Source organism: Trachurus japonicus, chromosome 6, assembly GCF_045865225.1.
Source record: "Trachurus japonicus isolate A0001 chromosome 6, Traja_1.0".
Taxonomy (NCBI): Eukaryota; Metazoa; Chordata; class Actinopteri; order Carangiformes; family Carangidae; genus Trachurus; species Trachurus japonicus.
Window position 1 is genome coordinate 14,874,571 of NC_140912.1, and position 20,743 is coordinate 14,895,313.

General features: G+C 42.0%; 2 protein-coding genes across 3 annotated transcripts; one reads left to right on the plus strand and one right to left on the minus strand.

Annotated features, from left to right (window-relative positions):
• The first annotated feature begins 252 nt into the window (after nt 1-252).
• On the plus strand, nt 253-12,698 carry idh2 (isocitrate dehydrogenase (NADP(+)) 2). Its single transcript, XM_085779185.1, has 11 exons — nt 253-434; nt 5,821-5,912; nt 6,367-6,532; nt 7,122-7,282; nt 7,369-7,512; nt 8,785-8,921; nt 9,142-9,293; nt 9,437-9,549; nt 9,768-9,865; nt 9,958-10,050; nt 12,294-12,698. The coding sequence occupies exons 1-11, from the start codon at nt 317-319 to the stop codon at nt 12,376-12,378; spliced, it is 1,359 nt and encodes a 452-aa protein (XP_085635311.1). The 5' UTR covers nt 253-316; the 3' UTR covers nt 12,379-12,698.
• A 45-nt stretch (nt 12,699-12,743) lies between these two features.
• On the minus strand, nt 12,744-20,064 carry znf710a (zinc finger protein 710a). 2 transcript variants are annotated; one of them, XM_085779183.1, is made up of 5 exons: nt 19,757-20,064; nt 16,143-17,666; nt 15,252-15,443; nt 14,980-15,154; nt 12,744-14,556 (listed from the first exon to the last, which is right to left on the minus strand). In XM_085779183.1, the coding sequence occupies exons 1-5, from the start codon at nt 19,799-19,801 to the stop codon at nt 14,387-14,389; spliced, it is 2,106 nt and encodes a 701-aa protein (XP_085635309.1). In that variant the 5' UTR covers nt 19,802-20,064; the 3' UTR covers nt 12,744-14,386. The 2 variants fall into 2 exon arrangements, with proteins under 2 accessions (XP_085635309.1, XP_085635310.1); XM_085779184.1 differs by having other exon boundaries at nt 16,173-17,666; nt 19,757-19,907.
• Nucleotides 20,065-20,743: the final 679 nt, after the last annotated feature.

Consider the following 20,743-nt stretch of genomic DNA (forward strand, 5'->3'; position numbering starts at 1 on the left):
TACACTTAATAATGTATAGACTGTTGGTGGCAGACACAATGACTTTCGCCCTCGGGGTCATCCCCACATGAGAAGCTCAGGACTTTCTCTGTTGTCTAGACTGCAACAGAGGCTGCTGCTCCAGTGGGCTGCTACCCTCCTCGGGGTCTGAGTGGCTCTGACGTAGACCTCAGCGTGTCCCGCCGGGGCGGAGGAAGGAGGGCGGTGCTGCCGCCGCCGCTCGCTATATTGCGGGGAGCCGCGGAACGCCTTGCCCTCTCTCTTCTCTGAGTTTCGTCGAGTGTTTGGACCGCAAAGTGACTTCGGCTGCGGAGACATGGCTGGATATTTGAAAGTCCTTAGCACCCTCTCCAGGTCTGCTGGAGCTGCTTTCTCCAGAAACCCCGCCGTGCTCGCTCCGGCTGCAAACTGCCAGACTTTGCAACAAAGGAACTGTGAGTGTGCAGTGAAAGAAGGAAAGAAAGAAAGGGAAAGCGAGAGATAACAGCGCTAATCCTCAGCATCATGATGCTTGACTGTTAATGCCGCCTTCTTCGTGTTAAAATGGCGCTTTTTTTTAATGCGGCTCTGGTCGCATAATGTCCTTAAAACTAAATGTGATATCAGCTGCGCACTGTCGAAACCAACCGACCGTTAGGAGCCGGTGGCGTCGGGCTAGCAGATAGCAGCGCTGCTAGCCGACCTGGGCGCTGCTAGCCCGCCGGGATGCTGTTAATAGCCTTATTGGCTTTGTGACCTCGGAGGCAACGATGCTCTTAAACGCTTCACCCGGTGTGTTTATGGTGGTGGTGGTGGTGGTGGTGGTTGTGTGCACGGTCGACGAGGACAGATTGTTGTTACTAGACAAGAGACACAGGCTCGAAACGACGAAGCAGGGGAGAGCAGTCTTTGTCTTTGTCTGCGTCTCCTCGATCCAAACTTTGAGGAACAGTTGGTGGAAAAGTCAAGACACGTACGTGGTCACAAAAAAAAATGAATGAAGCATTGCCTGAATAAAAGCCCACAGACCACACAAAGTGTGACCGGGCATGTTTACGTCCCGTTATTCCTTGATAAGAGGCGCATAAATCAAGGAGAAATAAATTAGCTTTGCATAGAGAAAGAGGCAGCGAATGAATCAAATTAATGTTCCCGTTTTTTATGCTTGTTTGTGCGGAAATGTCATCGCTCTAAACTGTGGCTAAACATACTTGATCTATCGTGCAAAATCAATTCAGACGAGCCTTTACTGTCAATTATGATGCACTGCTTCTCGACCTCTTGGTTGTTGATAGAAGTCTTGGACAAACTTTCGCCAAGGTCAGGCAGGCTCAGCATACGAGCCTCCACTATAGAGAGCAATGGCTGCCGGTGCTCCAACTGTCCTACATAATATTTTCCATCTGGGCTACATCCCGGCAACTGCAAAGAGCTGCACAGTTTTACCACATTTGGCTGTAGCAATTAACCGTAAACCGCTGTGTGTGGCTTGTTTGTTTAATTGCTTTAAATGTTTACAAACTTTTACCCGGTTTTCTTACTAAACCAAAGCCAGGACTCAGGAGACCAACCTAAATCTGCTTTTTTTCTGTGAGCTATGTGTAGCACTGATCCAGATTTATCACGTGATCTGTGCAAACATTTGTCAAAATACATTCAGCAGAAATTTGCACATTGAAGCTCTGACATTGTCTATGCAAAGCATACCAGCCCAACCAGTTAGCGTTGATACAGCAGTGGGTCAGTTGAAGGGCACTTTGGTTCATGGTGTGATTGAATCAACATGTCATTTTGAGCTTTAAACGGTACCTGCATGATAATTGCATAGTTTACACCAACATGAGTGTCTCGGAGATTTAAAACAACTCATGCTCTTAAATGCCAGTAAAATAAAAATCCTACAGATGCTTGCAATAGATGTGAAATGTAGTAAAACGTTAACCTCTGGCAGTATTGTCACAATATTTTGAGTGTTTCATTCAGAATTATGTAGGATACAAATTCTAGTCCAGTCTGTCAGACTAAATGATTTTAATGCTGACAGAAGATTGACCAAGTTGATTGCCCCCTTTTATTGCAGTCAGGAGTTGCACTATCTTTGCCAGTAGCACTGTGCTGCAATTACATGCCTTTTTTAAACCTGCTTGTAAAATTGGCCAACATGCTGTTTCTTGGCTGTGGATTTTACAGAGAGGAAAAGTTTAATGTTCCGGTCAGTCCCCAACTTTAGTCTATAAACTTCCCAAAGCTTGTATTTTTTTGTCTTCAGTTAAGTAGTTTATCAACTAGTTCTCACAAATGTCTCCACTTAGTTTTAGTCACTTTGTTGATCTTGTGAATGCCTTTTCTTGACCAGGTGTTAAAACAGAAAGTATTTAGCGCTTTCCTGTCTGAGTTGAAAGTTAACCATAGAGGACGTATAGCCAGAGGTTATTCAGGTCATCTTGCCATGGCACACATCGTTTTAGACTACCTTTGTCTACTTGCAATGAATGTGGTGCACATACAGTTGAGCACATGCAGACCTCCAGCATATTCTTCAACACAGCTATACTTAAAATTGATTGTAAAAACCCAGTGAGGGTATTTAAAAATGGCTAAATACTGAAAATTGGCACTAAATGGCAGGTCAAATTGTTAATCTGGTTTACTTATTATTTCGTCAGACATGTTCAGTGTTTGCTTTAGACCACAATCGCTTGAAATTATTCTATGCAAGTAGATTCTTACATAAGCAATTGATTTCAAGAGTGTTTGTACTTGGGCTAGGGTGCAAAATGTGTTTATGACCACTGAACCTAAACATTTAATACTCAAATTGAGGCAACATTAGGTCTATAGAATAAAAGTATTGCATGTCTGTGTTTTCCTTTTTGCACTAGTCGAGTATTTTGTCTTTAATTGTGAACGTTGTTGTCAAAGGACTCCTACTAGCCTTTGAATTGTAGTGATATGAACTACATAATACATGACCTGTTGCCTATTTATCCTTCTGTCTATCTTTGTCTCAAGCTTCAGTGCAATAAGGGGAAAAAAAATCTTCCAGACATATCCCCTGAGCATGTGCAAATGATCCAGCAGGAAGGCCCACATGACTTTGTTTCAGCTCAGTTCGCCCTTCAGCGTCCAAGCATTTGTTGATACGCTCCAAAGTTACATAACCTACTCGGCTCCCTCCTGCGCTCCCCTCTATACTGTGTTAGAGGCCTGTTGTAACACATTCAGAGTATATGAATGAGACATTATGCATTATCCATGATGTCATCATGACCCAATTATGAAAATAGTTTACGTTCATTTTCAGTTCTTCATTCACCATTTCACCACTAAAGATAGAATCTCAAAATAATGTGAAATTGGGGACCTTGAGATGAGTGAATTTACTCCACAGGGAATGGAAACTAGAAATCAGAGGAAAAGGGTAAAAAAAAATCTGACACAATCTACAATCTGAATCATTGTCATAGTTTTCTCTCACACATGTTCTGCTGTACCTAAATGACACATTGTCTCAATGCGGCTCCAATAGTATCTGTTGAGTTTCACTCTGACCAGTATTGCTGAGATGACAGGTTTTTTATGTCTTTAACTGCTTTATGCAATTGCCTAACACAACTGTAATATAAAGGTCACTATTTACTCTTTGCAATGAGGTTATTTTCAGTTCCTCATGGTCACAGTATCTGTGGTGTGCAGGGCTCGTGTGTCATGTTTAGAGCATGGGAACAGAGCACGAGCTGTTTTGACAGGTGCCACCAAGGCTTTGTAATCCCAACTAGGTCAAAAGTCTTTATAAACCCATGTGGATTTCAGATTTTTAATTCATGTCTTTGACTTTAAGGAAAACCGGACACCTAATTTTCACTTTCAGTACTGTGGGAAGGCATTAGTAGCAGTGGGGGAGCATTAACTTGGCAGAGAAATTTGAGAGTCACTTGATCCCCAGCACCTCCCCCTGTACTTTTCTATTCACCAAAATGATCCTGCTGGCAGGACACTCGCACTCTGAGCAGAGTGAGAGTTGATATGATTAGCAATTTACCTTGCTGCAGTAGGAAAGAAAAGAAGTTAAGTGATCACTCTTAACAGTCAACCATGGCAAAGCTTACTTATTATTGTTAAATAGTGTAGAAACACTTATGAATATTATTTATGTTTTCGACATGAAATAATGTTTGAGCCCCCCTTGTAACTGGTATTTTATGTTTTTTGGAGTAAAGAGGTGGAGTACATTAGAGTAAAATCAATCATCTTGGCAAAGATAACAATAGACCTTGGAAAATGGTATTTGTGGATTTACCAGATGTAACCTACAATTAGGATTTAAAAGGATTTAAAGGGACAACGAGGAGTTTCTATTTGGTTATAAAAAAGTCTCACGTTAATGTGGATGAATCTACGCTACCCACACTTGTTAATGGGCCCATTTTCGATAAATATATCGTTCTGTCTCTATCGTTATTTTGTTATTATTAGTGGTGGCGGAGATGCTGGTCGAGCCGACCAGCTTTCTTTACTTTCGGTTTCGTGGCGAGTCATGAGAATAACGCAGCCGAATCGCCGTTTATGGTCGGAACTACGACGGTATGTGATCGTCTCGAACTTCTGACTTTAATTCTTGATGAATGAAAACATGAGTCTGTCTTGCGCCGGTCAAAGAATTTCACGGTGCGCGCGGAGGCTCATAAATGTAGTGTGGAAACGCTTCGCTTTTCCAAAACTCCTCGTTGTCCCAAGGTATCCTGTGGAGTTTTTGGCAACAAATCCCACTATGAAGCAGCTAGTTAGCAGATTTTGGTTTGGTTATGGCACATGCACTTAAATGTTTGGCAGTGCAATATTTTCCTGTAACCAAAAAAGTGCTTTTTTTTGGTAGAGAACAGTATTTGGTATAAATACCCATTTAACACTGGTTAAATGGGTCTTATGATATTAACATAGCTTGTACTCCAAATAAACTCTGAATTGAGTTTATAAGAAACCTTATTTGCAGCAGTTTAGCCTCAAGCAAAAATGTCAAACTTTTTTTGACAATGAAGTGGCCAGGTGTCTTAGCTGAACCTGGCTGAAAATGGTCACATGGCGATGGCAGCTATTTGGCTATTACTTTTCTGTTAAAGGGCTCATGGGACAATGAAAATTCTTGCAGTGCATCTCTTAATAAAGGCCATACATTGAGTAGTGGTCCAAATATATGATGAGATCAGGTACCTAACACCATTTTTATCTAACAGATTTGTTTAGGGAGTCAAGTAGCAGGGTATAAAGACCTTCAAAGTCCTCATAAGGAGGAAGTTGGGATGAATGAATGCATCAAGCACATGTTTTTCCCAAAGGATTTTGGTTCCTGTGTGTATTGAAATATTGACTTATTTTTAGACATGGGTGACTTTGGTTGATATTTTTTTAAATTTTATTATTGTGTTGAGCTTTCACTGGGGTTATGTTTAGGTAAGAAATCTACTGGTCGCGTCTAGGAATAAATCTTGGTTTTGGATAAAATGGCCCTTGCAACAGCATTAGAAAACCTTTTCTAAACCTACATGTGACTCATTTAAGTGATCTAAGAGTGTAAATAGTCAAATTTGCTACCCAGCTCATGTTCAAAATTGCACTGTTGTTATGGACACTTGGGTGCAAATAGTATCTTCTTGGTAAGATAATAGGCAGGCGAATTGATTAAGGTGAATTGTTTTGTGTTTTCTTTCTGAGGCACAGATTGTCTGGCAAAAGGAAACAGGAAACAGAAAATTCTGCCTGTCCTCTGAGATAACTATAAGCATCTTGGTTTGAATGGAAAATGCAGTTATACTCAAACCCATCTATATGTATGATTGACAGATGCCGACAAACGCATCAAGGTGGCCCAGCCGGTGGTGGAGATGGACGGAGATGAGATGACCAGGATCATCTGGGAGTTCATCAAAGAAAAGGTGATTAATGTGGCATCCATGGGTGGAGGGGCAAACACATAAACACTGGTGTGTGTCTCAGAGGAGGGATAGCCCACACTGGCTGGCTCTATTTTTAAATCACAGACTCGCACGTGGTAGTGAGGGGAGGGTTATGTGGAATATTATGTACGCATGTTGCGGGGGAGGGGCTGTTGTGATGTTTCATTCAGTCACTGGCTGATTGCCTCCCGGAGAGGGCAGATGGTGTGTTGGCTTAGCAAGAACACGTGGAGAGGCATGAGATAAAATCTCTGAATGCTTTCTGACACTCTATAACTTGTATTTCCTGTTAATGATCCCATAATGCATTGCATATGTTTTCTTTCCAATTCTTCAGCGGGAAAATGTAATTTTCTAAATGGCAAAATGGTGTACTACAGTAGCTGGATCAAGACTAATTCTGTTAACATTTGTTTTGTTTGTTGTCTTTAAGCTCATCTTGTCCAACGTTGATGTGGAGCTGAAGTATTACGACCTGGGTCTACCATACCGTGACCAGACTGATGACCAGGTCACCATCGACTCTGCCCTTGCCACTAAGAAATACAATGTGGCGATCAAGTGTGCCACCATCACGCCCGATGAAGCCAGAGTGGAAGGTTGATTATACTATTCAACTTTCAGCATAGTCTAGACTGGCAACCGTTTAACTGCTGTCAGAAAAACAAATATTCATAGCTTGTCAAAGTTTTGGAAGATGGTATAGGGGCATACATGAATTTTAATTTGTTCTATGTTAGATGCCAGCACTGTGTGCACAGTGACAGTAAATTAAACAGGTTGAACTTCAATAAAGCTCTAAGTGTGAGTCCCATTAGGATCTAAGTGTTTATTACAAAGGCTGAGTTAGAGTGGTCTGAACTGTTGAACATCAGAGCAGATGCAAAATAATTACGTGAAAATATATCAAATTAAAAGATAATTGGACCCTGATTAATTAAAGAACAAAATCATGCTAGTATGCCCAAGCTTGCTTACCACTCTAGTTCCAAGGGTTTTAACCCACAAATGCCCTTCTCCTGTGGGCACACTGGCAACAGCTGTATTTATGGTAGGCTTCCTACATAGCTGTTGTTATAATGTAGAATAACATTTGATTGGCAGTGCAGCTCAGGATGAAATGATGCTTGTCTTGGTTCCACCAGCACATAATTCCTATGTTTTTTTTTTGTTTTTTTTTATCCGCAGAGTTTGGCCTGAAGAAGATGTGGAAGAGCCCTAACGGAACCATCAGGAACATCCTGGGCGGCACCGTCTTCCGTGAGCCAATCATCTGCAAGAACATTCCCCGTCTTGTACCAGGCTGGACGCAGCCCATCACCATTGGCAGGCACGCCTTCGGTGATCAGGTGCGTCTCCTAAACGTTTGGGAAAAAATGAAGCAATTCAGCTCATTTATTTTAAACGAATTAAACCTCATGTCTCTGTTCAACAGTACAGAGCCACAGACTTTGTTGTCGACCAGCCTGGCAAATTCAAGATTATCTTCTCACCTACTGATGGAAGCGCAGGCAAGGAATGGGAGGTGTACGACTTCCCTGCTGGTGGCTGTGGAATGGGCATGTACAACACAGATGAGGTGAACATATGCTTAACTAAATCAAGCCGGGGATGCAATGAGAGGTGCGCCTCCCCACGGGGGATGGCAGAGAAGTTCGGAGGGCCCGTTTAAGGGGAAGATAAACAAGACAAAATGACTGTAAATATCTGGTTAGCTAAACTTGGCTATGCGTGTGGCAAAATGGATAGATTTTTAGTACCTACACTGAGGGCACAATGAGGCAAATAGGAATTGGTTGTTCCTTTTTTATGGTCAGGGCATCTTCCCACACTTTAAAAAACCCTCCTCTAAATGGTTGTTATTGTGTTACTGTGTAAGTGGGGTAGTATTCAAAGTGTGACTGTGTCTGTGGCTCCCAACCCCAGCTCTCTTTGTTGCTCATGCAGATAGAAACATTTTTTAATGGCTCAGGAATCTTTACATTATTTTTATTTTTATTATTTTTTAGATTTATAAAATGGCCAAGAATAAATTGTAAACAAATAACACATATGTTGGGGATATTTGTTACCATAAACCTTGTGCACTTTATGAAAACGGGGTGATGTATGAAGTGAACAATAGATATAAATTTTCTACCCATGTTACCACGCACAGACCCAGCACAGCTCTGTTGCTCATTGATGTTTTGTAATGGACAGTACTGGCGCTCCGGCTAAGTAAAATGATCTATGTCAGGATGTTCAGGATTTGGCTACACAGTACATTTGTTAGAAGGATCAATTCATCATTGTTGTTTTATGGGATTCATTAACACTAAGAAACAACTCCACACCACTTTCATTTTATCACCTCAGCAAAAGAGTCCCACATACTTGAGTAAGATGCTTGTCAATCTGTTTGTTAAAGAAATGCGGGTGCATGCTACCACATGTGGGACCCTTTCTGCATTTTGAAAGCAACAAGCTTTCAAAATATTCTGTAAAATCTCTTTAAATCACACATTTGTTTGTAGTTTGGTACTTTGGCAGTTAAACCTCATTACCATGAGATGGCAATACCAAAGCTTAATTTTTATTTTCACCTTTTCTTACTTTAAGGTAGCCTGATAATGCTGTTGAATTCTGCCTGAGGCTTTTTCAAAGATCAACACAGCAATTGCACTAGACGGTTCCCTTTTTCAACCTGCTTCGCTACTGTTTTGGTTTCCGTCAGAACGGGTCTGTTTGATTTAACAACACCAGAGGTCATAGTATTACTCTGAATTTGTCAAGAGGAAGGTTGTTAACCTCTGTGCTACTGATAAAAACCTACAGCAGTCATGAACTGTTTGTATTTTGTTTCCAACAGTCTATTACAGGCTTTGCACACAGCTGCTTCCAGTATGCTATTGGCAAGAAGTGGCCCCTGTACATGAGCACAAAGAACACCATTCTTAAAGCTTACGATGGCAGATTTAAAGACATCTTTCAGGATATCTTTGAAAAGTGAGTGTCCTCTTGATTTGATGAGCCCCCCCTTTTTGCTCGTATTAGTTTATGCACAACATCATTCCTGTTAATATTTTTGACACTTAGTAGCATTTTGTTTTAGCACATTATTACAGTAATTCAGAAAATCACACCCATCTTTTCACCATGGATTTCTTTTTTTTTTGTGAAAAGCAGAAAGGCTGTAGGTATAGTTTACTGTGTTTGTTTTCTACAGGAACTACAAGCCTGAGTTTGACAAATTGAAGATCTGGTATGAGCACAGGCTTATTGATGATATGGTTGCCCAAGTGCTTAAGTCCTCTGGAGCCTTTGTGTGGGCTTGCAAGAACTACGATGGAGATGTTCAGTCTGATATCCTTGCACAGGGTGAGATATTTGGAAAACTGCTCTGCCTCTTTTGAAAGTAATGTTCCCACAAAATACTGAAACCTACATGTGTTTGAAGGTCTTGCCAGCTTCTGAGCAGTTGTGGGTTGCACTAAAGCAGGATTTTGTGTTTCCTGTTATAGGTTTTGGCTCTCTGGGACTGATGGCATCAGTTCTCGTGTGCCCTGATGGCAAGACTATTGAGGCTGAGGCTGCCCATGGCACTGTGACCAGGCACTACCGTGAGCACCAGAAGGTTAGTAACCATCAGTTGTGTCTGTCTTGTATTGGAAAGCATCTAAGATGGGTAACAGAACAGAAAATGTGAGAGGCCAAGTGATGGCGTAGCAGACAGACAATGTAAATCTGTGGAGCTATACTGCCATCATGTGGAGAAAATTGAGATTATGTGGAAGAACATTGGCTTTGTGATGAGCTAAAAAAAGCTAACATTGTCCTTGACTGTACTTTTAGGGAAGGCCGACCAGCACCAACCCCATTGCCAGCATTTTTGCCTGGACTAGAGGCCTGGAGCATCGTGGCAAACTTGATGGAAATCCCGACCTCATAAAGTAAGAAGTGCAGTTTTATAGTCAAGATGCTCACCTTTGGATGAGATGTGGGTTTTCTAAATATTTTCGTTTGTGTCTTTGCCCATCTGCAGGTTTTCCCTGACACTGGAGAGAGTTTGCGTTGAGACTGTTGAGAGCGGTACCATGACCAAGGACCTCGCAGGCTGCATCCACGGCCTTCCCAAGTATGTTTATTTTCCCATTTAAAGCTTTTTAATTTGTACAATGCAGTCATGTAGCTCTGACTGCCCTCTCCGTTGAATAACTTACAAAGATGATAATAGTTGGGTAGTTTTGTTTACAGATAATCACTGATTCAACTACGTGCTATGGTGTCAGTGTAACATGTCCATGAAAGCACATCCTTCACATTTTTAGTTTAAATGGCACCATCAGTACATCAACTAACAACTTAAATATCTTGGGTGCATTGTGTGGTTACGTAACAGACCATGTTTTACCTGGGAGGCGTCTGAAGGTGTAAGGAAGGGTTTGCCCCAAGGGACCTCTAAAAATAAAGAGTGGAAAATTCTTGGTACATATGTAACAACACACTTAAAAAAACAATAGAATAAAGGCATGGTTGAAACTATTGTGGAGATGAGATTCCTGTTGCAATGGACATAAAGAGTTGGAATAGTAAAAAAAATTTAAAGGGACAACGAGGAGTTTCTAATCGGTTATAAAAAAGTCTCACGTTAATGTGGATGAATCTCCGCTACCCACACTTGTTAATGGGCCCATTTTCGATAAATATATCGATCTGTCTCTATCGTTATTTTGTTACTATTAGTGGTGGCGGAAATGCTGGTCGAGCCGACCAGCGTTTCTTTACTTTCAGTTTCGCAACGAGTCATGAGAATAACGTAGCTGAATCGCCGTTTATGGTCGGAACTACGACGGTATGTGAACCTCTTTGAACCTCTGACTTTAATTATTGATGAATGAAAACATGAGTCCGTCTTGCGCCGGTCAAAAGAATTTTACGGTGTGCGCGGAGGCTCATAAATGTAGTGTGAAAACGCTTCGCTTTTCCAAAACTCCTCGTTGTCCCTTTAATTAATGGTAATTGTCAATTCAATATTTGATAGGGGAATATAATTCAAATTGAGCTTAGATACTGTTGTTTGTGTTATATTCCAAACAACAAAACCACATTTTTAGCCTCCTAATTGTGGGAATGTGCCTCTAACTCTAGTTTGAACATATTTGTGTTTGGACTGTTGGTCAGACAAAGTGAAAATTTGCTGGTGTCACATTGGCTTCTGAAAAATGGTAATGAGCATTTTTCGGATATTTTATAATTCAAAAGATTTTTCGAAGACAATTTGTTTATTAATCAGTAAACAAATACTCATCAGTTGCAATCCTATGATGAATTCTGTATCATTTAGTCCATGCAGCATCTTTGTTTTGGGACATTAAGCCTATAATGGCACCTAAAATGAATAATGATTAGCGCTTTTGCAGGCTAATTTCCTTTTTAACTTTAGACAAAAATATTCCCTTTGATAAAACTGCCATCAGTCTGAAACACTTGCATAAGATGGGGTGCACCCTGGTTATAATCTGACGGCATGCAAGGTTGCAGGTGAGAAGCATGAAACCCCTGCCCTCATCTTTAAACATGTTTAAGAAGTTTTATTCATGTGCCAAAGAAATAGTGGTGTTGTTACTGTTGCTGTTTTCATTAGCTCAGAAAAGAAAAATACTGCCAATATGAGTTAGTTTGGTATGTGAAGCCATGGTCCGAGGAAAAAAAACTTTTTCTTGCGGAAATTCCAAATGTGGAATTTTAATTAATTTAATTTTTAATAACACAAAATATTAAAATTGCATCTTTGCCGACCTTCTGATTTGCACTGAAATGCAGAAGAATAAGCTGCACGTGTATTCATGATTATCCATCTAGATCGAGGTACAGATGAAAGACTTTTTGAAAACATTTTATTAAACCCTTACTTAAGGGTTGGGTAGCCCTGATGAAGGTACTGTATGTGCTGTCTTGTTCACCAACTTGTTCCATCACTGACTGATGTCTTAACCAGATTTTTTATTAGTTGAACTGCCCTGTCTTTATCTTTTTTTTTCTTCTTTTTAGTGCTTTTCATCTGTTAGACATGCAGCCCATACATCTACCAATGATTGGATGTTATTTTTGTCGATGAAGGCGCCGTTCTCTGGAAACTAGACGCATAAATACAGGAGGACAGCTTTTTTTGATAATATAATTCAATACTTAGTCATACTGTCTTTTTTTATGTAGTTCCATTTAAGTAATTAGGCTTTTATTAACCAGCATTAATACTAATTCCTAACAATTGCATTATTACTAATTGAATTGCTGTTTATTGCTGTTTTATTGTCTTGTTTTCTAATGCGTAGTTCTGAATTTCCTGATCAGTTCTCTCTTTTTTTGCCTCCTCAGTGTCAAGCTGAACGAGCACTACGTCAATACTACAGACTTCCTTGACGCCATCAAGACAAATCTGGATAAAGCCCTCGGCAAGTGAAGGACTTGAAAGAATAAAGTCGGCCTGGAGATGGCAATGTCACTCCTCTGTTTTTTTGTACCTCATTTTTAACTTAAAGGTCAATAAATCCACTTGCATTTTGTCTGAAGGAAAAATGTACTGTCTGTAGGATTATATAGTGTTCTATTAGGTTATTAAACAGTTGATATCCTTCCACCTGATGCCTCCCTCACATCTGTCCTCATATTTGCAAGGTTTTATTTTTGTAATGTGAAATACTGTATTCAGTACTGTGTAATGCCTGGCAGGACTCGAACCTGTGTCAAATCTATTTGCCAATAAAGCCCTTATTTGATTCACTTATTAGTATTTTTGTGTTTTGAACAAACAATGAAAGTGCAACCTTTTTTTTTTTTTTTAAAGGTAAATAAATTTATTAATTTACAGTATTGTCTGGTACACAACATTGTACATAACATCTCTATCCACATGATCTCCACACTAATGTCTAATACAGAAGCCATTGAAGCTGAACATCTTCCCCTTTGTATCATCACTGAAACAGTGACGAGTAAACAAGATGAGAAATGCACAAAAAGAGCATTTTTATTATAAATGCACTATATCAACATTGCAAATGGATACCTTGTTTGCAGGTTACAAGTTTGAAAAGCTAAGCACTGGGAAACTGAATATATTGAGCATTTCCCAAATCATTTTCCATGAGGTCCATGGCCCTGTCACATGTTGGGAGGTTGTCGTTCATCACTTGAGACCAGTGTACAGCATGATGGATGGCACGCTCTCACAGACACACTGGGGCACTTAATATTTCTGTCCGAGTTTTTTGGGACAATTCTTGTTGAGATTCATCCATTTAGAAAAAAAAAACTGCAATGTGAATGCAGGGTTTGCATTGCTTTTGAAAAATGCTGCAGTCTTTGCAGACGTGAAGGCCTGGTTGGGGAAAATGGTGAGATTTGTTGAAAGAGAAGCTGTACCACAGTCTGTTCTCTGTGGTAATCTTTTGAAGAGATCTACAGATGGGTGGGAGGGGAACCTGAATGCAATTTCATGAGGTCTTTGATTGGACCCCAAGAAATCCAATGTACCAGCTCTACACAACATCAAGGAAGAGACTGACGTTGCCCGTAGCTGCAGGATTTGATCCAATTCTTTGGTTAAGGGTCCTAACCATTAAAAAAAGGGTATTTTGAATTTCTTTTCATTAGTATCTTAAAACATTCCACAGAAACAATTACATTCATAGACTAGAGATCAATACAAGGTGATGCTTGTTAATGCAGAAAACTAAAAAGTAGACACAGTGGTCCTCAGTGCAACGCACTGATTCAGTACCAGTCAACATACAAGAGGACTGATACATTCTGTACAATAATATACAATAAAACACGGATTGCAAATCCAATGGAATTTCAGTCATTTCTCATACTTCAAATTTAATTTATCACAGCAAAGTGAATTTTTAACCTCTGTAACTTGAAAAGCTTTGGCAAGAGAAAAAAGGGAGTAATAGCCTACTTATTTCTTTCTTTAACCCTTCACATTAGTTTACCCCAGCAGACTGAGGGAGACTAGTATTGTCTGAATGAGTAAGTGCAGTATAACATCACCATATGCTTTTATGCTTGTGGATAAATATGTGCTTTTCCAAATTAGGCTCAGATGATGTTCCTATTTTAAGCAACTGACAAATACATTCTTATATAGATTTATTAATGTTTTTTGTTTTTTTTAAAACCTAAATGCTCCTATTTTTTTTCTCAAATATAATATATGTATTCAGTAGATCTGCAGTGTTTTTAGAGGTGAAAAATATGTACTTAGGTAAAAAGTATACATTTCCAAATTTTGTAGCATTATGAGTGATTCCAGTGCATATGAATGTGCAGTTTGCTGGGATTCTTCATGCCCTTGAAGAACAACCCAAACACAATGCCTTTAACAACAACAAAATAATAAAGGGCAAAAAAATCCCATTTTCATCAGTTCACACTTGTATTCAATTTGGGGTCATTTTAATAATTCATGCAGTACTGAAGCGCCCTGCGCCCTTCCCATAGGTGCTGTAATACTCCATTTGAGATAGTTTAGCAATGTCTGGTGTGTTGTTGTTGTTTGCCCGGTTTTCTCGCTCACTGAATTCAAAGCTCTCCTCCTCGTAGTCTTCTTGGCCCTCTGTGTCTTGGGGGGGTTCTGAAGAAGGAAACAAAGACACCAACGTGATCCCACACTGTCCTCAATAACACACACATTGACAGCTCCAAAAGACACATGGCCTCACTGAGGACAGCCAGTGGACTGCCCCTCCTCCCCTGTCTCAGTATCAGTCTCTGCTGATAGAGAGAGGCATGTCTAATCCAGGCACTTCTATATTTACTAAACACACAAGGAGGGAGTGACAGAGAAACATCAAAACACTTGGCCACTAGATTACAGTACATGCTGAGTCAAAGTGCATTAGGGACAGGCTGAGTGACAATAATGCGACATGAAACCCAGTGAGAAGTCCCAACAGGAAATTTGCTACACATAACTCATCAACATACTCAGATGCCATCAGAGCATTGTACTTCAAATCAGAGAGTGTCATTAAGGACAGCCAAGAAAGCTACTCACCATGTCCATCTATTGAGGTGTCCATGATGCCATGTTTGACCTTCATGTGTCGGCTGAGGTTGCCCTTCAGGTTGAACTTGCTGGTGCAGTAAGGGCACTTGAAGGGTTTGCTGCCGGCATGGAGGTGCATGTGACCGAGGAGGTTGTACATTCTGTTGAACGACTTTCCGCACACCTGAAATCGCAAGAGCTCAATAGTTAGTCAGTATCCCAGTATCCCCACAATGTAACCCGGTTCTGACTTGATGTTAAAGTCCAATTGCTTCACTCACCTTGCATTTGAAAGGCTTGACCGGCAGGTGGACGATCATGTGTGTTTTAAGGGTCTGCTTCTGGACAAAGGTCTTGAAGCAGACGTGGCATTGGAAGGGCCTCACACTGGCATGGATCAACATGTGTCTCTTCAGGTTGGCAGACAGGGTGAACTCTCTGGCACAGACATCACACTTGAATTCCTTCATACCCTGGGGAAACAAAAAAAAACTATTTAGCTCTTCTAATTACTTGGGTTGGTTCAGAGGAAAGTAAGTAATGGGTCATGGGGAGGAAATACAAGGTGCTTCAGTATGTCCTGTGTGTTTTGAGCATTTGCATTTTGGCTAACTCATGTAGATTACATTAGCCCCCCCAAGTGTTGAAAGATGGAGAGGAAAAAGTCTAACAAAGGAAAGAATAAACTATTTCTTTTGGTTTAATATTAAACTTAAGCAAATGCCTTGGAAAAAAAAAAGTTTTTTCTATATAATAAAAAAGACTTTATAATGAAATGGAGAGAAAGACCAGAATGATTCATGAGACAAAGGGAAATTGCTCTACGGACGTCATACAATACAAAACACATGCAAGTGGGGGGTTGAGCCACACACAAAAAAAACTTAGGGCCTTTGATGACTATGTTTACAAAGCAACTGGTTTTGGAAAAAAAGACTGATGCAAGTGCACAGTATGTCCTTCATTTTTTTCTATGAGGATTCACACAGAGGACATTGAGTAAAAGAGGCTAGACTATGTCCCTCTTTTCCTTGGTTCTTTATATGTTTAGAATTTTTCTTTTTAAACAAAGGTTTTAGTGATGTTGTATTGTTGCATGAAGCCTAACCAGTTTTGGTTTCTCTTTGATCGTATAAATTGGTAGACAAAGGCACATCACTGGGTTTCAGTACCTTAAGTGCGAGGGCGTGCGCTGCCAGTACCTTGTGAGTGAGAGCATGTTGTCGTAGGTGGTGGATCTGGACAAACTCCATGCCACACTCGGGGCAAACGTAGGGCCGCACGTTCTGGTGCTTCATCAAGTGGTTCTGCAACTGGCTGCGGTAAGCAAATGACTTGTGGCACTCTGTGCATTGGTACGTGGTGGGGCCTTGATGGCTAGTCAGGTGGCGCTTCAGGTGCGCATAGGTTGGGAACTCAAGACCACACTGGGTGCAGACGTGGCACTGACCGTTCTCGTGCTTGTTCTCGTGGGTCCTCAACTCACTGGGGTAGGCGAAGCCACGGCCACAGAAGCGGCAGCTGTACGGCTTGACGTCAGAATGCTGTAGCATGTGCCTCTTCAGGTGGCTGGTCTGCGTGAAGGCCTTTTCACAAACAGTGCACTTGTGTGGTCGCGTACCCTGGTGGGTCAGCAGGTGAGTCTGGAGGTGGCTTGGCTGCTTGAAGAGTTTTCCACAGTGAAGACATTCATGGGGCTTAATTCCATTGTGACCTAGGATGTGAGTGACAAGGTTGTATTTGGATGTGTATGACTTCTCACACATGCGGCACTTCCAGCGTTTCAGACCCTCTCCTACATCTACGCAGTAAGACTCATCTATCTGTACATTGATGTCCAACCGGTCAATCTGCATTCTCCTGGCGAGACCCTCTGGGTCTGACCACAGCATGGCCTGGCCGTTCTCCTCATACTCCCCTGGCAGGGGCATGTCAGCAGACTCATAGGCCACCTCATTGGACTCATAATAGCGGTTCTCAAGAGGACTGCCAGTCTCTCCACTAGTCTTGAGGTTTAGTGCCTCTTCCTCTTCTTCCTCCGCCACCACCAGCTCCTCTTCCTTCCTCTCTCTGTCTCTACCCGTGCTCTCTTCTTGTTCCTGTTCTGGTTGTCTGTCTGGCTGTGACCTGGATGTATCTCTCGCACATGAGGCACAGTTTCCACAGGCATGCTCCTCTTTCAAAGACTCTTGTTGGGTGACTGGATCCTCTGACTTGCCAGGACTGTGCCTGCTGTTTATGTGAATGCAGGATGGAGGGGTATCAGTGTCAAGTCTTTCACCTTTAACCTGCGCCTGTGGACTTGATGCTTTGTGTGGGTGACCCTCTAATTCTCCGTCGTTCCTGGGCCTTTTGGTCCTCCCACGGGGCCCGGGCCTTCTTCTTTCACTGCAGTGGGGCTGGGGCTCTGGCTCCCCAGCAGGCTCTGCGAGGTAGTCCCCGTTAGCCCCTATCAGCTGGTCAGCATACTCATACTCCATCGCATCAGGTGGAGGAGGGGGGCACTCTCTGGGCTCCCCTGTGTAAAAGCCATTAGGAGCAATGGTGGCCCCAAAGATTTCATTCTGGGAGATGAGGCCAAGTACAGCCGCCTGAGCCAGCGATAGCACCACTACAGGCTCGGTCTGTGTACCCACATCCACTTGGCCCTCAGTCATCTTAGGGTAGGTTCGCACCAAGCGGCTACTCTCCTGCTCCTAGAAGAAAGTATACAACATAAGTCAAAAAAAGGAGAAGCAATAATATGTCTCTGTGTTTGGTTTTTTTTTATTATGCTGTTGTTACAAAACCAGCCTTTCACAATGTTTCCTCATATAACCCCATTTCCCCATTGTAGCCTCAAGATATTGGTAACGTTCCTATTAATACAAACAAAAGCTTTTTGGGAACGTAATATTGAAATGGTGATGTTATTTAATTTTGACAATTCAGAGCCCCAGATTGACACTAGACACTATAACTATACAGTCTTTCCCAAGACTCAAGGAGAGAGATCATGTTTTTCTGGATAACTTTGAGAAAGCCGCATTCGGACTACGCCTTTTTTCTTTGCTCTGAATCCGCAGAACATTAGATTTAGAAGATAAGGCAGATCTGTGTTAGCACCCCACTTCCTTCCTTGACAGGCTTTAGAATAATAAAGAACACAACAAGGGATGCAGGTCCAGCCAGGAAGTTGACTTCCGTGGACTGTCCTCAGCACTTCCTGTGGGGTCCCGGGGCAGCCTGGCTGACCAAAGTCGGCTCATCACTGGAGCTATCTGTCCCATTCATGAGGAGCAAAGTGTCTCAGCTCTGCACTCAGAGACTCTCGCCATAGCCGACTTCATAATGCCTGCCACACTGGGCTTCCTTAACAAGATGATGTATGCCGGCAGTCAGTCTCATATCCATAACAGACATTCGATTGAGCTTCGAGCTCATTCTGTATTCCAGACCGATGCATAAGACTTGCTAACATAATTGTATGGTTCAGAAGTGTTTCAGACCCACATGCACATGTTTACCCTGCTGCCTGTGAAAGCGGAACAGTGAAACTGTGAGGACAAAATTATGGTATGACCCAACTGGCTCGCTTGTGGTAAAGGAGAAGTGACTACTGTAGGCCACTGGTTTCAGGTGAATCTAACTTGTATGAAAATGTATAGAGAGCAGCTTTCACTCCTGCTTTCCTTTCAGACTACACACCAGTCTTCACTCTGTGCCTTACAAGCAAGAGCTGCTTCCTTTCCTGACAGAATACAAAGAGAAAAGAAAAGAGTGAAAAGGGAAAAAGGAAGAGGAGATAGTGATATTGCAGGAATAAAGGTGTGTGTGTATCTGTGTATGTGCATGTGTGTGTGTGTGTGTTGGGAGAGGGGAGTAGACCTGGATGCCCTGATAACCACGTCATTTATAATTACTGCTTTTAAAGTAGTCAGACAGAGACAGACTGTGTGTTTGTGAGAAAGAAAAGGAAAGAGACTGGGTGTGTATTTGAAAGCGTGTGTGTGTGTGTGTGTGTGTGTGTGTGTGTGTGTGTGTGAGTGAGAGAAAAGAGAGGGAGGGAGGTATGGAGAGAAGGAGAAAGAGCTGTGGGCGGGGGAGGAGTGGAGGGAGGGAGACGGAGAGAGAAATGAGATGGAGGGGCTGAAAGATAAAGAAAGAGGGGAGGAGAGGGAGGGGAGGGAAGGGGAACGAGAGATTGAGTGAGCATGTGAGAGGAGGGAAGAGAGAAAGGAAAAGGAGTGGGGGGGGGCGTGGGGAGAGGGAGTGTGCGGGGGGGGCGGAGAGAGACAGAAAGACAGAGTGAGTGAGTGAGTGAGTGAGTGAGTGAGTGAGTGAGAGAGAAAGAGGGGAAGGAGGGAGGGAAGGAGGGGGGGGGCTAGAGAGAGAAGAAAAAAGCACAGCAAAATGAAAGGCTGACAAAATGAAAGAGAAAAAGACAAATGACAAGGAGACAGAGAAGGTAGGGTAGTAATTGCAAGAGTCCGTACTTTCACATTTAAAGTTGCAACTGAAAGACACCTAAGGACAAACAATTAGAGCAGCAGCAGAAAACGTGCGGCAGAGACAGAAACACAACTCTTATCTTTTTTAGAAGATGTTCCCACTGCGGTACTCGTATGAATGCGAAAAGTAATCAGGCTTCCCCCTCACACTCACGCACAGACAAGAGTGTAAATACCTCACCAACTTAACTGTAAAACAACTAAGCAGCAGCAGCAGCAGCAGCACCACCACCACCACCACCCTCCCAATCCTTAATGGCAACACATCTCTTTGCATCTTTATGTTTCCAACTCACCACATTGTTCCTGGAGTGATGTTTGAGGTGTTTCAGGGATCTCATCCTTCAGGAGAAATGAGTGGAGTAAAAAAATCCACCTCCTATTTATATCTGTGGGAGAGTGGGGCGGTCCCACGGCTCATCCTCCTCCTACTGTTGCTGTTATCAGAACTGACTGTGCCTGCCCCCCTCCACCAGCCCTCCACCCCACCACACACACACACGCGCGCACACAAACACACACACTCACACACAGCATCACCCCATTTCTTTCTCTTCCTCCCACCCTCTCCTTCCCATCTCACTTCTCTTTCTCTCCTCTTTTCTCTTACAAACACACACACACACACACATCTTATCTCCCTTTCTCACTACATACAATTTAGCATGACCCTTCAACACACATTTCTCTTTAAGGCACACAGAGACACAAGCTCTATCTTTTCTTGATCACACTTTCTACTTTGCATTTCCTTTTTTTCTGTAAGTGTGTGCTCAAAAGCACAAACAATTATTAAATAAAGTCAGTAGTTCCTCTCTGTGCGTGCAGACCGACATATATGAATTTACACACACAAACATGTTTATGTATATAAAGGTGTGTAAGCAGCTACACACATAGGCACGTACACACTTTCACAACACGCACAAACACTCTGAGAGACTATGGGTGGAGGTGTGTCTGTCAGTAGCAAAACAGTCAGACAGATAATGTCTGAGAAATGCTAAAATTTTAACTTTCCAGAGACCGTGTAGTTTGCTGCCATTATTTCTAGATTCAAACTAATTAACTATTGAGACAGCCTGAAGTATACTGTCTGAGAAATTCAGGAGAAAAAAAAATTGAGTGACAAAAGAAAAGAGAAGGAGAAAGAAAGGAGAGAAAAGCAGTTAGGAGAGAGGGAGGGAGGGAGACAGACGTGGGGGAGAAAGAATAAGGAAGAAAGAAGCAGAGGGAGGGGGAGTGAAGCTGAGTGGAGGAAGAGGAGGAGGGGTGGGGGGGTT

Excerpts from the sequence above, each read along its gene's own strand:
- idh2 (XM_085779185.1), top strand. The coding sequence starts at position 317 with ATGGCTGGATATTTGAAAGTCCTTAGCACCCTCTCCAGGTCTGCTGGA. Across the intron at positions 5,913-6,366 it reads GGGAGTTCATCAAAGAAAAG|CTCATCTTGTCCAACGTTGA; the intron begins GTGATTAATGTG and ends GTTGTCTTTAAG. Across the intron at positions 7,283-7,368 it reads GGCACGCCTTCGGTGATCAG|TACAGAGCCACAGACTTTGT; the intron begins GTGCGTCTCCTA and ends TCTGTTCAACAG.
- znf710a (XM_085779183.1), bottom strand. The coding sequence starts at position 19,801 with ATGAGATCCCTGAAACACCTCAAACATCACTCCAGGAACAATGTG. Across the intron at positions 17,667-19,756 it reads ATCACTCCAGGAACAATGTG|GAGCAGGAGAGTAGCCGCTT; the intron begins GTGAGTTGGAAA and ends ACTTTCTTCTAG. Across the intron at positions 14,557-14,979 it reads CACCTCAATAGATGGACATG|AACCCCCCCAAGACACAGAG; the intron begins GTGAGTAGCTTT and ends TTCCTTCTTCAG.